The 16,393-nt window shown below is 31.7% G+C and overlaps 1 protein-coding gene across 1 annotated transcript in view; it reads left to right on the forward strand.

Annotated features, from left to right (window-relative positions):
- Positions 1–16,393, forward strand: part of stet (rhomboid serine protease stem cell tumor) — a 306,917-nt gene that overhangs the window by 85,461 nt on the left and 205,063 nt on the right. The window contains exon 5 of the mRNA XM_075306295.1: positions 9,331–9,507. Coding sequence (XP_075162410.1) covers positions 9,331–9,507 — 177 coding nt within the window. The remainder of the gene's footprint in view (positions 1–9,330; positions 9,508–16,393) is intronic.

The following is a 16,393-nucleotide window of genomic DNA, read 5'->3' on the forward strand; positions in this document are numbered from 1 at the left end:
GTCGCTAACAACCATACCGAAATTGGTCCAATCACACAAAAATTGGTCCATATCGGTTCATAATCATGGTTGCCACTAGAGCCAAAAATAATCTACCAAAATTTTATTTTTATATAAAATTTTGTCAAAATTTTATTTCTATAGAAAATTTTGTTAAAATGTTATTCGGTTCATAATAAAATTTTCATCATTGTCAAAATTTTATTTCTATAGAAAATTTTGTTCAAATTTTATTCGGTTCATAATCATGGTTGCCACTCGAGCCAAAAATAATCTACCAAGATTTTATTTCTATAGAAAATTTTGTCAAAAGTTTATTTCTATAGAAAATTTTGTTAAAATTTTATTTCTGTAGACATTTTTGTCAAAATTTTCTTTCCATAGAAAATTTTGTGAAAATTTTTATTTCTATAGAAAATTTTGTGAAAATTTTATTTCTATAGAAAATTTTGTTAAAATTTTATTTCTGTACAAAATTTTATGTCTACTTTGTCAAACTGAATTATATACGTATTGGATCGATCTTTTTTGATTTAATATATACCACGTATGGACTTACATACAATTTAGAAGATGGTGTTAGGAATAATTCGCAAAAATGTTTATAAAATCAACAACAAAAATTAACAATTAAAGAAAGTCTAAAGTCGGGCGGGGCCGACTATATTATACCCTGCACCACTTTGTAGATCTAAATTTTCGATACCATATCACATCCGTCAAATGTGTTGGGTGCTACATACATTTAAATATCACTCGATCTGGACAGAATTTGATAGACTTCTACAAAATCTATAGACTCAAAATTTAAATCGGCTAATGTACTATGGTGGAACACAATGGTAGCAAAAAACAAGTAAGTAAAGTCTAAAGTCGGACGGGGCCGACTATATATATATTATATATATATATATATATATATATATATATATATATATATATATATATATATATATATATATATATATATATATATATATATATATATATATATATATATATATATAATATATATATATATATATATATATATATATATATATATATATATATATATATATATATATATATATATATATATATATATATATATATATATATATATATATATATATATATATATATATATATATATATATATATATATATATATATATATAGTCGGCCCGTCCGACTTTAGACTTTACTTACTTGTTTTTTGCTACCATTGTGTTCCACCATAGTACATTAGCCGATTTAAATTTTTGAGTCTATAGATTTTGTAGAAGTCTATCAAATTCTGTCCAGATCGAGTGATATTTAAATGTATGTAGCACCCAACACATTTGACGGATGTGATATGGTATCGAAAATTTAGATCTACAAAGTGGTGCAGGGTATAATATAGTCGGCCCCGCCCGACTTTAGACTTTCTTTAATTGTTAATTTTTGTTGTTGATTTTATAAACATTTTTGCGAATTATTCCTAACACCATCTTCTAAATTGTATGTAAGTCCATACGTGGTATATATTAAATCAAAAAAGATCGATCCAATACGTATATAATTCAGTTTGACAAAGTAGACATAAAATTTTGTACAGAAATAAAATTTTAACAAAATTTTCTATAGAAATAAAATTTTCACAAAATTTTCTATAGAAATAAAAATTTTCACAAAATTTTCTATGGAAAGAAAATTTTGACAAAAATGTCTACAGAAATAAAATTTTAACAAAATTTTCTATAGAAATAAACTTTTGACAAAATTTTCTATAGAAATAAAATCTTGGTAGATTATTTTTGGCTCGAGTGGCAACCATGATTATGAACCGAATAAAATTTGAACAAAATTTTCTATAGAAATAAAATTTTGACAATGATGAAAATTTTATTATGAACCGAATAACATTTTAACAAAATTTTCTATAGAAATAAAATTTTGACAAAATTTTATATAAAAATAAAATTTTGGTAGATTATTTTTGGCTCTAGTGGCAACCATGATTATGAACCGATATGGACCAATTTTTGTGTGATTGGACCAATTTCGGTATGGTTGTTAGCGACCATATACTAACACCACGTTCCTAATTTGAACCGGATCGGATGAATTTTGCTCCTCCAAGAGGCTCCAGAGGTCAAATCTGGAGAACGTTTTGTATGGGGGCTATATATAATTATGGACCGATATGGACCAATTTTTGCACGGTTGCTAGAGACCATATACCAATACCATGTACCAAATTTCAGCCGGATCGGATGAAATTTGCTTCTCTTAGAGGCTCCGCAACCCAAATCTGGGGATCGGTTTATATGGGGGCTATATATAATTATGGACCGATGTGGACCAAGTTTTGCATGATTGTTAGAGACCATATACCAACACCATGTACCAAATTTCAGCCGGATCGGATGAAATTTGCTTCTCTTTGAGGCTCCGCAAGCCAAATCTGGGTATCGGTTTATATGGGGGCTATATATAATTATGGACCGATTTCGACCAATTTTTGCATGATTGTTAGAGACCATATACCAAAACCATGTACCAAATTTCAGCCGGATCGGATGAAATATGCTTCTGTTAGAAGCTCCACAAGCCAAATCTGAGGGTCCCTTTATATGGGGGCTATACGTAAAAGTGGACCGATATGGCCCATTTTCAATACTATCCGACCTGCATCGATAACAACTACTTTTGCCAAGTTTCAAGTCGATAGATTGTTTCGTTCGGAAGTTAGCGTGATTTCAACAGACGGACGGACGGACGGACGGACATGCTTAGATCGACTCAGAATTTCACCACGACCCAGAATATATATACTTTATGGGGTCTTAGAGCAATATTTCGATGTGTTACAAACGGAATGACAAAGTTAATATACCCCCATCCTATGATGGAGGGTATAATAAAATATATAAAATATTTGTTATTTTAAATTAGTGAGAAAATACCAGAAGAATAACAACCCCTTAATTCGTCTTCAATAATCAGGTAATATTCAGTGACGCTAACCTTTTGTGAAAACATTGGTTTATGATTTTTTATATTTGTACACTGTTAGAAAAATAATGTTCCTAAACTAACAGTAAATGTTTGGGACATCTATGTTAATATGTTAGAATATATTATGTTTGGGACATGAATGTTTCATAAAAATCGTATGTGTGAATGCAAACATATATAAATTTACAAATTTCGACTAAACATACATATGTTGTGATATTTTATTCAAAGCGACAGAGAGAGTATAGAGAAAGAAATAGAGACGAAAGATATCAACATAACACAGCGAAAGAATCAAAAGAGAAAATTTTCTTTGAAACCGCTTGTATGTTGTTTCGGAAAACTGTTTTTTATGATAAGGTCAAAAATTTGATATGCTTAAGTCTAAATTTATGGAAGTTCTTCCAAAGGCACAACTTTAAAAGCACTTCCAGAAGATACACTCCCAATGATGTTCTTTATTTTAACTACCCAGGAAGTCCTTTTAATTCAATTTTTTATAACATGGCTTTTTCATACTTTTAATGGGTAATTTTTAATTTTTTTTGTTTCAAATCATTTAAATTTTGTCGAAAAAAAATCGGAAAAAATTTTGAATTTTTGAAAATATTTCAGGTCAAGCGTGTCCGACAAGCGTTAGAATCCATTAAAATATCACAGAATTTTTTAATTTATATACAAAACATTTAATTCGGATCACACCTAAATAAGTGATGCAAATTCAGTGCAACGGGTGTTGAAATGGAGGACTTCCGTCCTATGACAAGCCCATGTTAAATTCATTGCTTCTGCGTCAATTTTTCACCACTTGCGGATCCAAAAAGAACATTTTCATTACTTTTTGGCGACGATTTTTTTTTTTTGGGTATAGCATCCATATAATGCCACCTCTATATTTGGCTTTGGGATCCTCTTGGAGGGGCAAACTTCATCCGATCCGATTGAAATTTGATACATGGTGTTTTTATATAACCTCTAATAAACTATGCAAAAATTTGTCGATATCGGTATATTATTATATATAGCCCCTTATAAACCGATCTCCAGATTTGGATTGCCTCTTACAAATTTTGTCCGATCCGGTTGAAATTTGGTACGTGATGTCAATATATACACCCTCAAAAAAAATCGCCTCTTTAACCATATGTTCCAAACATATTTTGCAGGAAGCACATATATTATTGGATACTGCCGAAACATTAACATATTTGTTTTATGTGAACATATTATATGTTTGGAAGCATTTTGAGCCCAAAAATATTATATGCTTGGAAGGATTTTCCCAAAGACGATTGTGCTCATTCCCTAACATACTCTTAATTCTCACTTCCACGAAATATTTTAGTTCTTGGCACCTTTTTCTGTAATACAAATAATGTTGAAGAAATTATTCACTTTTATAAATTATTTAAATTTTACCTTTCGCAATTAAAGAAAGTCTAAAGTCGGGCGGGGCCGACTATATTATACCCTGCACCACTTTGTAGATCTAAATTTTCGATACCATATCACATCCGTCAAATGTGTTGGGTGCTACATACATTTAAATATCACTCGATCTGGACAGAATTTGATAGACTTCTACAAAATCTATAGACTCAAAATTTAAATCGGCTAATGTACTATGGTGGAACACAATGGTAGCAAAAAACAAGTAAGTAAAGTCTAAAGTCGGACGGGGCCGACTATATATATATATATATATATATATATATATATATATATATATATATATATATATATATATATATATATATATATATATATATATATATATATATATATATATATATATATATATATATATATATATATATATATATATATATATATATATATATATATATATATATATATATATATATATATATATATATATATATATATATATATATATATATATATATATATATATATATATATATATATATATATATATATATATATATATATATATATATATATATATATATATATATATATATATATATATATATATATATATATATATATATATATATATATATATATATATATATATATATATATATATATATATATATATATATATATATATATATATATATATATATATATATATATATATATATATATATATATATATATATATATATATATATATATATATATATATATATATATATATATATATATATATAGGTTAGGTTAGGTTAGGTTAGGTGGCAGCCTGATGTGTCAGGCTCACTTAGACTATTCAGTCCATTGTGATACCACATTGGTGAACTCTCTTATCACTGAGTGCTGCCCGATTCCATGTTAAGCTCAATGACAAGGCACCTCCTTTTTATAGCTGAGTCCGAACGGCGTTCCACATTGCAGTGAAACCACTGAGATTTTGCACTAGGAGTACAATTAGTAGTGCAGTTAAGTGTGCAAAATTTGATTGAAATCGGTTCAGATTTAGATATAGCTCCCATATATAGCTTTCGCCCGATTTACACTCATATGACCACAGAGGCCAATTTTTTGCTCCGATTTAGTTGAAATTTTATTATAAGTTAGTGCATATGTTTGTAACACCCCGAAGGAAACGAGATAGACACATGGTGTCTTTGGCAATAATGCTCAGGGTGGGTCTCTGAGTCGATATAACCATGTCCGTCTGTCCATCTGTCCGTCCGTCCGTCCGGCTGTCTGTGGAAGAAATCGGTTCAGATTTAGGTATAGCTCCCATATATATCTTCCGCCCGATATGCACTAATATGGACCCAGCAGCCAGGGTTTTATACCGATTTGCTTGAAATTTTGTAAAAACACAACACTTAGTCGTATAGTCAAGTGTGAAAAATTTGATTGAAATCGGTTCAGATTTAGATATAGCACCCATGTATATCTTTCGCCCGATATGGACTTATATGGCCCCAGAAGCCAGATTTTTGGCGGAATTTAGTTGAAATTTTGCACTAGGTGTACAATTGGTAGTATAGTCAAGTGTGCAAAATTTGATTGAAATCGATTCAGATTTAGATATAGCTCCCATATATATCTATCGCCCGATATGGACTAATATGGTCCTAAAAGCCAGAGTTTTGGCCCAATTTTGTTGAAACTTTGCACAGGGAGTAGATTTAGCATTGTAGCTATGCGTGCCGAATTTGGTTGAAATCGATTCAGATTTAGATATAGCTCCCATATATATCTTTCGCCCGATATGGACTAATATGGTCCTAGAAGCCAGAGGTTTGGCCCAATTTGTTTGAAATTTTGCACTAGGAGTACAATTAGTAGTGCAGTTAAGTGTACAAAATTTGATTGAAATCGGTTCAGATTTAGATATAGCTCCCATATATAGCTTTCGCCCGATTTACACTCATATGACCACAGAGGCCAATTTTTTGCTCCGATTTAGTTGAAATTTTGCACAGGGAGTAGAATTAACATTGTAGCTATGCGTGCCAAATTTGGTTGAAATCGGTTCAGATTTAAATATATCTCCCATATATATGTTTTTCTGATTTCGACAAAAATGGCCAAAATACCAACATTTTCCTTGTAAAATCGAAAAGTTGTAAAAATGACTCTAATTTTCCTAAACTTTTAATACATATATATCGAGCGATAAATCATAAATAAACTTTTGCGAAGTTTCCTTAAAATTGCTTCAGATTTACATGTTTCCCATATTTTTTTACTAACATTGTGTTCCACTAGGCATTAGCCAACTTAAATTTTGAGTTTATACATTTTGTAGAAGTCTATCAAAATCTGTCCAGATCGAGTGATATTTAAATGTATGTATTTGGAACAAACCTATGGTATCGAAAATTTAGATCTACAAAGTGGTGCAGGGTATAATATAGTCGGCCCCGCCCGACTTTAGACTTTCCTTACTTGTTTTTACATATATTCCAGATATGATCGGAATATTCTGAAAAGATTTCCAACATTACATGCTACTTATTAAATTTTTACTATGATCTGTAAAATGTGTCTTATTAAGAACTTAAAGTCAGAAAAGAACAGCGCTTGATATAAACGAAATGATCTGTGTTGTTAAAAATATTTTTTTTATTAAAAAAATAAAAATGTTGTAACAAACGATTTTTTTGTTTTTGATGATAAAAGTTTAAAATGTTCGCAGCAATTCAAAAAACTCTAACAAAAGAAAAACGTTTTCGGTACACGTTTTCCAAACGTTTTTTTCTGCGTGTACAAGACTGGTTCATGGGAACCTGCCTAAGGGCTGAGTGTACTAAACTATTCCAGGGCTTGGACTTTGGAATGAGTCCAAGTTACGCCCTAAAGGGAAAATTTATAGCACATCTATATGTTTTGACCAGAACTGAGGTCTATCGGTTCGGGATATGATCCATTACCCGCAGGGAAGTCTTAACTATAACAAGTATATACGGCCGTAAGTTCGGCCAGACCGAAGCTTATGTACCATCCATCATGGATTGCGTAAAAACTTCATCTAAACACTGCCATCCACAACCGAATTACTTAAGTTGCGGTAACGCTTGCCGATGGCAAGGTATCTTAAAACCTCCTAACACCATCTTCTAAATTGTATGTAAGTCCATACGTGGTATATAAAAAGATCGATCCAATACGTATATAATTCAGTTTGACAAAGTAGACATAAAATTTTGACAAAATTTTCTACAGAAATAAAATTTTAACAAAATTTTCTACAGAAATAAAATTTTAACAAAATTTTCTATAGAAATAAAATTTTCACAAAATTTTCTACAGAAATAAAAATTTTGACAAAATTTTCTATGTAAAGAAAATTTTGACAAAAATGTCTACAGAAATAAAATTTTAACAAAATTTTCTATAGAAATAAACTTTTGACAAAATTTTCTATAGAAATAAAATCTTGGTAGATTATTTTTGGCTCGAGTGGCAACCATGATAATGAACCGAATAAAATTTGAACAAAATTTTCTATAGAAATAAAATTTTGACAAAATTTTCTATAGAAATAAAATTTTGACAATGATGAAAATTTTATTATGAACCGAATAAAATTTTAACAAAATTTTCTCTAGAAATAAAATTTTGAAAAATTTTCTATAGAAATAAAATTTTGACAAAATTTTCTATAGAAATAAAATTTTGGTAGATTATTTTTGGCTCTAGTGGCAACCATGATTATGAACCGATATGGACCAATTTTTGTGTGATTGGACCAATTTTGGTATGGTTGTTAGCGACCATATACTAACACCACGTGCCTAATTTGAACCGGATCGGTTGAATTTTGCTCCTCCAAGAGGCTCCGGAGTTCAAATCTGGAGAATGTTTTATATGGGGGCTATATATAATTATGGACCGATATGGACCAATTCTGGCACGGTTGTTAAAGATCATATACTAACACCATGTTCCAAATTACAACCGGATTGGATGAAATTTGCTTCTCTTGGAGACTTCGCAAGCCAAATCTGGGGATCGGTTTATATGGGGGCTATATATAATTATGAACCGATGTGGACCAATTTTTGCATGGTTGTTAGAGACCATATACCAATATCATGTACCAAATTTCAGGCGGATCGGATGAAATATGCTTCTCTTAGAGGCTCCACAAGCCAAATCTGGGGATCGGTTTATATGGGGGCTATATATAATTAAGGACCGATATGGACCAATTTTTGCATGGTTGTTAGAGACCATATACCAACATCATGTACCAAATTTCAGCCGGATCGGATGAAATTTTCTTCTCTTTGAGGCTCCGCGAGCCAAATCTGGGGATCGGTTTATATGGGGGCTATATATAATTATGGACCGATGTGAACCAATTTTTGCATGGTTGTTAGAGACCATATACCAACACCATGTACCAAATTTCAGCCGGATCGGATGAAATATGCTTCTGAGGGTCCCTTTATATGGGGGCTATACGTAAAAGTGGACCGATATAGCCCATTTTCAATACCATCCGACCTACATCGATAACAACTACTTGTGCCAAGTTTCAAGTCGATAGCTTGTTTCGTTCGGAAGTTAGCGTGATTTCAACAGACGGACGGACGGACGGACATGCTTAGATCGACTCAGAATTTCACCACGACCCAGAATATATATACTTTATGGGGTCCGAGAGCAATATTTCGATGTGTTACAAACGGAATAGCAAAGTTAATATACCCCCATCCTATGATGGAGGGTATAACAATAAATGTCTTACACATATTTGAGCAGATTTATCTTAAAAATTTTCCCTGGGAGGATTTTACTAGGCAATATTATAAAGTTAATCTAGTACTAAATTTGTATCATCCCTTCTAATATGGTTTGGGTTTCTAAATTTTAACAAACACTATCTTTACAATTAATTTCTATTTATTGCAGTTTGATCCCGAAGGATTTGGCGAGATAACTGTCGATGAGTTTCTAAATGCTTTAAAATCACCAGAATTTATATCACAAGTGCCTATGAACAAACGAGAACTATTAACGGAGAGAGCAAAGAAGGCTAAATTACCTATTGGACCAGGCTATGTAACATTTCAAGACTTCGTGAATGTGGTAAGTTAAATGAATGCAAAACCATATTCAATTCCAAAAAAAAAAAACAATATCTAAAATAAGCCGTGTAGAAAATAACGAAAAAATTAGTTACTCAATCGTTTTGAATTACTTAAAGTAATTCATAAATGACTAATTTACGAATGAAAATGTTGGCAGGGAATTAATTAATGCAACAAAGTAAAGTTCTAAATGTTTAAATTATATTCAAAAGTAAAAAAATTATGAGTTTACCTGTATTCCGATTTCAAAGATTTGGTGTTTATTTTGGTATTGATTCTGAAGCTTAGAATTGAAGAAAGGATATATTTAGAAAACAATTCTCTTTAAAATTCGAGTTTTGAATAATTGATATAATAAGACAAATTTGAATTTATTAGTTTTATGCGACGTTCAGACTACAAGTTTATCCGGGCGAAATGTCTCTGCGTGTTAGAAATCTTACAGTGCGATCAAACGCTACGAATTATCGGCTATAACAAAAATATCGATAAATGTGTTATCGATCACATTAACAAGTTGCAGAATCGATTATGTCTACGGACATAACTTATAGTGTGGCCGATATCTGGAATATGTCTCGAAAACTTAGACACGGGCCTCATCGTACGGATAAACTAATAATATGAAAGGCGCACTATCTGCATTTTTCTTCATGCGCTTAGTCCTTTAAATACGTTTTAAGTACAAATTAAATTTTCAAATTCATACTCGACTTCAAGTAGAAAATGTTTCAAAAAACGTCTTTATAATAATGTGTTAAAAAACATATCCCAGTTTTGAACAGCCCCAGAAAGACTTTAGCCTCCTCCCTTCCAGAATATTTATCGTTAGATTTTTTTTAGTCATCGCACCCTTAAATTCGAAAATATGCGAAAGCCTTTATTTATTTCATTTTTTTCCGTTAAAAATCTTGTATTTTTAAAGAGCGGGCGTAAATATTTCATAATATCTTACAGACGTGAGTGTGTGAATCGAAATAGGATTTAGACATGTAAACCTTTTTTAATTATTATTTATTAATGCTATATATCTTATCTAGATATTTACAATATTTAAGGAATTATTCTAAATAATTAATGGTATTAACCATTTGGCAAATCCATATTATTTATAAGGATACTTTTCACTGAAATGTTTATCGACTTTTGGACAAGGAAAAAACTTTATATTAGAGAAATGCGTCTTCTATGCTAAGCAAAATTTGCATTCGTATTTTAAAGACAAGAAATCGTTGACCTCACGACAATATTTTTTTCAGTGTACGAAGCCTGTAATACGTATTAGAGATCTCTTAAAAACATGATATTTTAAAACAGTTTTCAACTATAACCAATGTTTGAATGCAAAGACGTGTTTTCAATATAAAGTTTGTTTGAATATTATTTTTTTCATTTGCATTAAATTAGATTGGTGATTTCCATTGAAGTATTTGTTCGATTAATAAGATTAACCGAATAAACTTCCAGTTTTTAGTTCGGTCGAATAATTCAAAACACTCCACCAATTAGAGTAGCTAATAAAGAAGCAATACCATAGGTTTCCATCTTAGCTATTTCTTGAACCTCTAACCGAAATACGGCGAATTTGGTCATTTATGAGAGACGATCGTCAAATATATTCCACAAGTTGTATTTGTTTTATAGCAACTATGTGAATCGTTTTTATAACACAATTTAACTCGACACATAGATGGCGCCACTACAACATGAGTTCATAAGGGTGTGTATCTCTACTCAGTGAGCTCTAACTTATCTTCCAAGAAGAATGCCAACCGATTATTAAATTGGTATAATTGATACATTCCTTAAAACCTTAAAATCAACACAATTAATCATACTAAAAAAACTTACTCAGTTGCAAAGATTTTCCATCATATTTCCATAATTGCAATCGCAAAATTTTCGTATACCCATATTTTCTTAAATCTAATGTTCTGGTTTACGATTTCGAAAAACGCAAAAGTATGTATTGCCAATAACTCGTCAACCGATAGGTCTTTAGAAATGAAATGTTTACAAATTATCCTTCTAATCGATAGGAAGAGTTTGTGAAAATTTCGTATTATATATTGTAGTGGTTCGGAAAATAAAGAGTGAGAAAAATTTTGTGTTTTGCGAATTAGTAAACCAGAACAGGGGGATTTATTTTTAATAACAACATAGTTCCTTCTAGTGAAAAGTTCAAATAGAAATTGAGACTATATAATTTTTTTCGTTATGAGGAAAATAAATTCTCGCGTTTTGCAATTACGATTATCGGAACATGGGGGTTTCCTTTACTTAGATGTCCTTGGTATTGATTCTGGGCCATGGAATCTAGGAATTACAATAAGGACTTTAGCGAACATGATAATTTAATTTATTAATATGTAACGGTAATAAATACGTCTGAACCCGAATTAGACAATCAACGATGCAAAAACCTCAAAATAAGTACTAGCTTATTTTTGTAGATTTTTTTTATTTTTTCCAATGATTCAAGACCTCATTTAATTTAAAGATTTCTTTGAATCCAAAATGTCTTTCTTTACTATAAGGGCAATTCACCTTACTTCAAAGCCGCACGGCTTTAACGGAGGGACACTAATTTGAAAGATTCGTGTCCTAATATTAAAGAAAACAATTCTTAAAACAAAGATTCTTAAATTTCTTTATTTCAAAGATATTTGTCCTTAATATTATGTAAGTTGCGTATCCTAAACTTTAGGTTGCTCATATTAAGTCAATATTTTTTCTGTATACCCACGACCATTGGATGGGGGAAGAATACGTTTTCGGTTTGTAACACGTCGAAATATCGAATTCGGAACTTATATATATACACATGTGGACAGAAAAATAGGTGTAAGATTTTTTTTAACGAGGCCATGGTTTTTCTATTTTCTATTTTATGTTTTTTTATTGAATATTTCGGAGTTATTTATAAAGTAGACACAGTTCGTGTATTTGAATATGAGTTTAGAAATCAGATAGGACTAAATAATAACTTAAAATAAAAAGTTTGTCGAATTTTATGTGGACAGTAAAATAGGTGTATATGAAAAAACATGAAAATAATATAAGAATTTGTACATTAAAGTTAGTGTTTGAACTAAGCAACTCCGAAATATTCAATAAAAAACATAAAATAGAAAAACCATGGCCTCGTTAAAAAAAAAATCTTACACCTATTTTTCTGTCCACATGTGTATATATTCTTGATCAGGGAGAAATTCTAAGAGGATCTACTGATGTCTGTCGTTTCGTCTACTATAATCACAATAATCAAGCTACCGTTCTGAAATTTGGCACAGATTTATTTTTTTTTGCGAGCAGGACATGCTCGAAAATGTTCCTGTATTAGTCCAGGTCCTCCTAAAATCTACTTTTCGATGACTGAGAAATTGACGAAAGAGAATGGTCTAGGGGTAAATCCTGCAAAGACAGAACTAGTCACGTACTGCAAAGATTGCAAAACTCCCACGGTTAAGCCCATACCCTTAGGGGGTATTGAAATTCCCTTTGGCGAGTGTGCAAAATACCTTGGCGTTATTTTGGACAGGAAGCTGAACTTTAAGCTTAATATTGAAGAAAGGGCGAGGAAAGCAACGGTAGCTTTGTACTCGTGCAAAAAGGCAATAGGAAAAAGTGGGTACTAAAACCAAAAATTGTGGACTGGCTATACACGGCAGCCAATGCACAACACCTATAATGCTATATGGTATTGTAGTCTGGTGGCCGGCACCTCAGCAACCGACAGGTTTAGATAAAGTTCAGCGTATGGCGAGCTTGTGTATCTCAGGCACATTCAGTAAGACAGGAACAGATTCCCTTAATGTCATGCTGCATCTATTGCCTTTAGACATTTTTGGCACAACGGCTGTGCGATTGCGCGAGCTATCGCTGTGGTCGGAAAAAGGTACGGTCACAGTTCGATCCTCAAAATAATGCCAGATGTGCCAAACGTAGTGGATTACACTCTGGCGAAACCACTGTTCGACAAAAAGTTTGAAACTCTAATTCCCAACAGTGAGACGTGGTGCATACAGACCTCAGGGAATAAATGTTATATAGATTTCTACACTGATGACCCCAAATTTGATGAAAAAATGGATTTCGGAGTATATTCTAAAGATCTGAAACTTCGAATAGCGAAACGATTACCCAATCACTGTAATGTTTTTCAGGCTGAAATATTAGCAATAAGAGAGGTGGCGAATTGGCTGATAAGTAATATTCCAAAAATGTTGGCATTAATATATACTCAGAAAGTCAACCTGCAATAAAATCCTTGGACTATGTGTTCCTTAACTCGAAAACGGCCATCGACTGTCGCAAATCTCTCAACGAGATGGCTGGAGCAGTATAATATTCACCTAATATGGGTGCCTGGCTATAGGAACACACCAGGGAACTGCGAAGCGGATGAGTTAGCAAGGCTAGGGACTACCTTACATATTCCAGGGAAACTAAAATCTGATGGTATGCCTCTGGCTACCCGCAAGCTCTTACTGCGTAAGAAGGCTGTCACGATGGCAAATGTTCGATGGGAGAATTGCATGGGTTGTAACGACACCAAGCAAATATGGCCCCATTTAAACTTAAACCGCACACTAGATATGCTAGTGTTCTCAAGACGTCAGATATCACTTCTGATATCTGCTATAACGGGTCGCTGCCTGATAGGCGAGTTTGCAAAAACTATTGGCGGAAATATAATGACTACCGCATGAGTTGGCATGATGTGGAAGAAAAACAATCGATTAAACTCCTCTTGTGTGAGTGTCCTGCATTTTGTGTAGGGCGTAAGCAAATTTTAGTGGCTTACAGCTTTATATTACTGCCGAACCTGGAAAACGTTTTCAGCAGTCTGCTAATGTTTTTGGAATAATCTGGTTGGTTCAACAGAAGGAAATAATCGAGAAGGTTCAGCGGTTAAAATTAGAAGTGCCCATATGTAATAGGTACTTTTAGTTAATGTGGTATCACAATGGACTGAATAGTCTAAGTGAGCCTGAAAGTTAATCGGGCTGCTACTTTAACCTAACCTTACCTAAAATAATCTAATGTAGGTAACAATAACCCAAAAATGAAAAAAATCTATATATATTAATGTCTAAAGAATTATTCCTTAAAAAAGTTTTTCCCCTAAAGTTGACGGCTTTGCATGGAATGAAATACCTCTCCTTTTATTTTGTAGCAAATAGTTTTTTCCCATACAATAAAAACCAGAACATTCAATTTAACACATAGTTAAACAAAAAATGAAATTTAGACCGTTAGGTTAAAGTGGCAGCACGATCTATTTCAGGCTCATTAAGACTATTCCGTCCATTGTGACCAATTATGCAATGATTTTCATGGGGATGTTAGTGATAAAAGCTTGACCCTTATGTTGTTTTTGTTGTACATTCCAGCATTCACGGTGTCTGAAGGACTTTTTTAAAATCAAATAATGTCAACAAGTTCTCAATGGACCTTAGTAGCACTTGAAGTAGAGTTTTTCGTTGTTCTTGCTTATTCGTTTTCAATAATCAAAAACTATTAAAATGTAAGTTTCTAACGCACAAGAAAAGCGATCATACTTTAGTTTAATGAAACACATTTCAAATCGAAAATAATTAGTTATTGCAAAAATTCCGATAGTATCGATACTATCGATTGTTTTTATTGAAACTATCAAAAATATTGAGTGGCGCGACTATCGATAGTTTTGCAGCTCTACTTCTTTAAGGAACCATCACAGGTAATAGCAAGAACAGATTGTATGAAATTGATCCGGATTAGACTAGCACACATAGCCACTTGATAAAGCTCGAAGAGATCCAGATATGCGAGTGTGATATACCGTATTCATTGCTATTGGAACATCTTTTATGTTATTGCCCTAAATTTGATCTCTTAGAAACACAATTTTTCACAATTGCGATCCACTCGAAATAGTTTCAATTCCTACATTAAACAATATAAGTAAAATCTTAAAATTTTTAAAAGACACATCATTGTATAATTATCTATAAAACAAAGAATATTATCTATAAATACAAACAATAAATGTAGCGAGCTTAGGACCTTAGTTGTCATAGTCATTAAACTTTTTCAAGTAATCAATTTTAATTGTAACTTAATAATGAATAAAATAAAACAAGTATATACGGCCGTAAGTTCGGCCAGGCCGAAGCTTGTCCATCCATGATGGATTGCGTAGAAACTTCTTCTAAACACTGCCACCCACAATCGAATTACTTAAGTTGCGGTAACGCTTGCCGATTAGTCTTGGGCAAAATCGTTCACCATAGTGATTGGGACTCGTCGTTCCTTTTGTACAAAGGAACTAGTTCCTTCAAATCGTTCCTTTTCGTTCCAGCTTTTTATATTTGTCATCACTGTCATCTACTAAAGGCAGAGATGACATTGTTTACTTTGTGCAATGAAGTTCGTGGTCAAATGACAGATATAAAAAAATATTAAAAATTGAATAAAATTACTTAAAATAGTTTATAAAAATATAGGAAGAAAAAATATTGAATGAAAAATTTAAAGAAGTAACTAAACTCATTGCAAGAAATTAAGAATCATTAGTTCCTGAAATGGAACGAATGATTCTATTGAATAGCAGCATACCAATCAATGATTTAATATACATACACAGAAAAAAATTTCACGGAAATTTTTCCAATTAAAATCTTAATTGAGTTTTAAAAAATATTCAATTAAAAACTTAATTGATTCAACAAATTTTTTAATTGAAATAAAAATCAATCACACGAATTAATAGTATCAATTAAATATTTAATTGGATCAATTAATTTTTTAATTGGCTGTCAAGTGATTTTTTAATTGATACTATCATTTCTGTGATTGAAGACATTTCAATTAAAAAATTAATTGGATCAATTAATTTC

Source organism: Haematobia irritans, chromosome 4 (genome assembly GCF_050003625.1).
Source record: "Haematobia irritans isolate KBUSLIRL chromosome 4, ASM5000362v1, whole genome shotgun sequence".
In the NCBI taxonomy this organism is placed as follows: Eukaryota; Metazoa; Arthropoda; class Insecta; order Diptera; family Muscidae; genus Haematobia; species Haematobia irritans.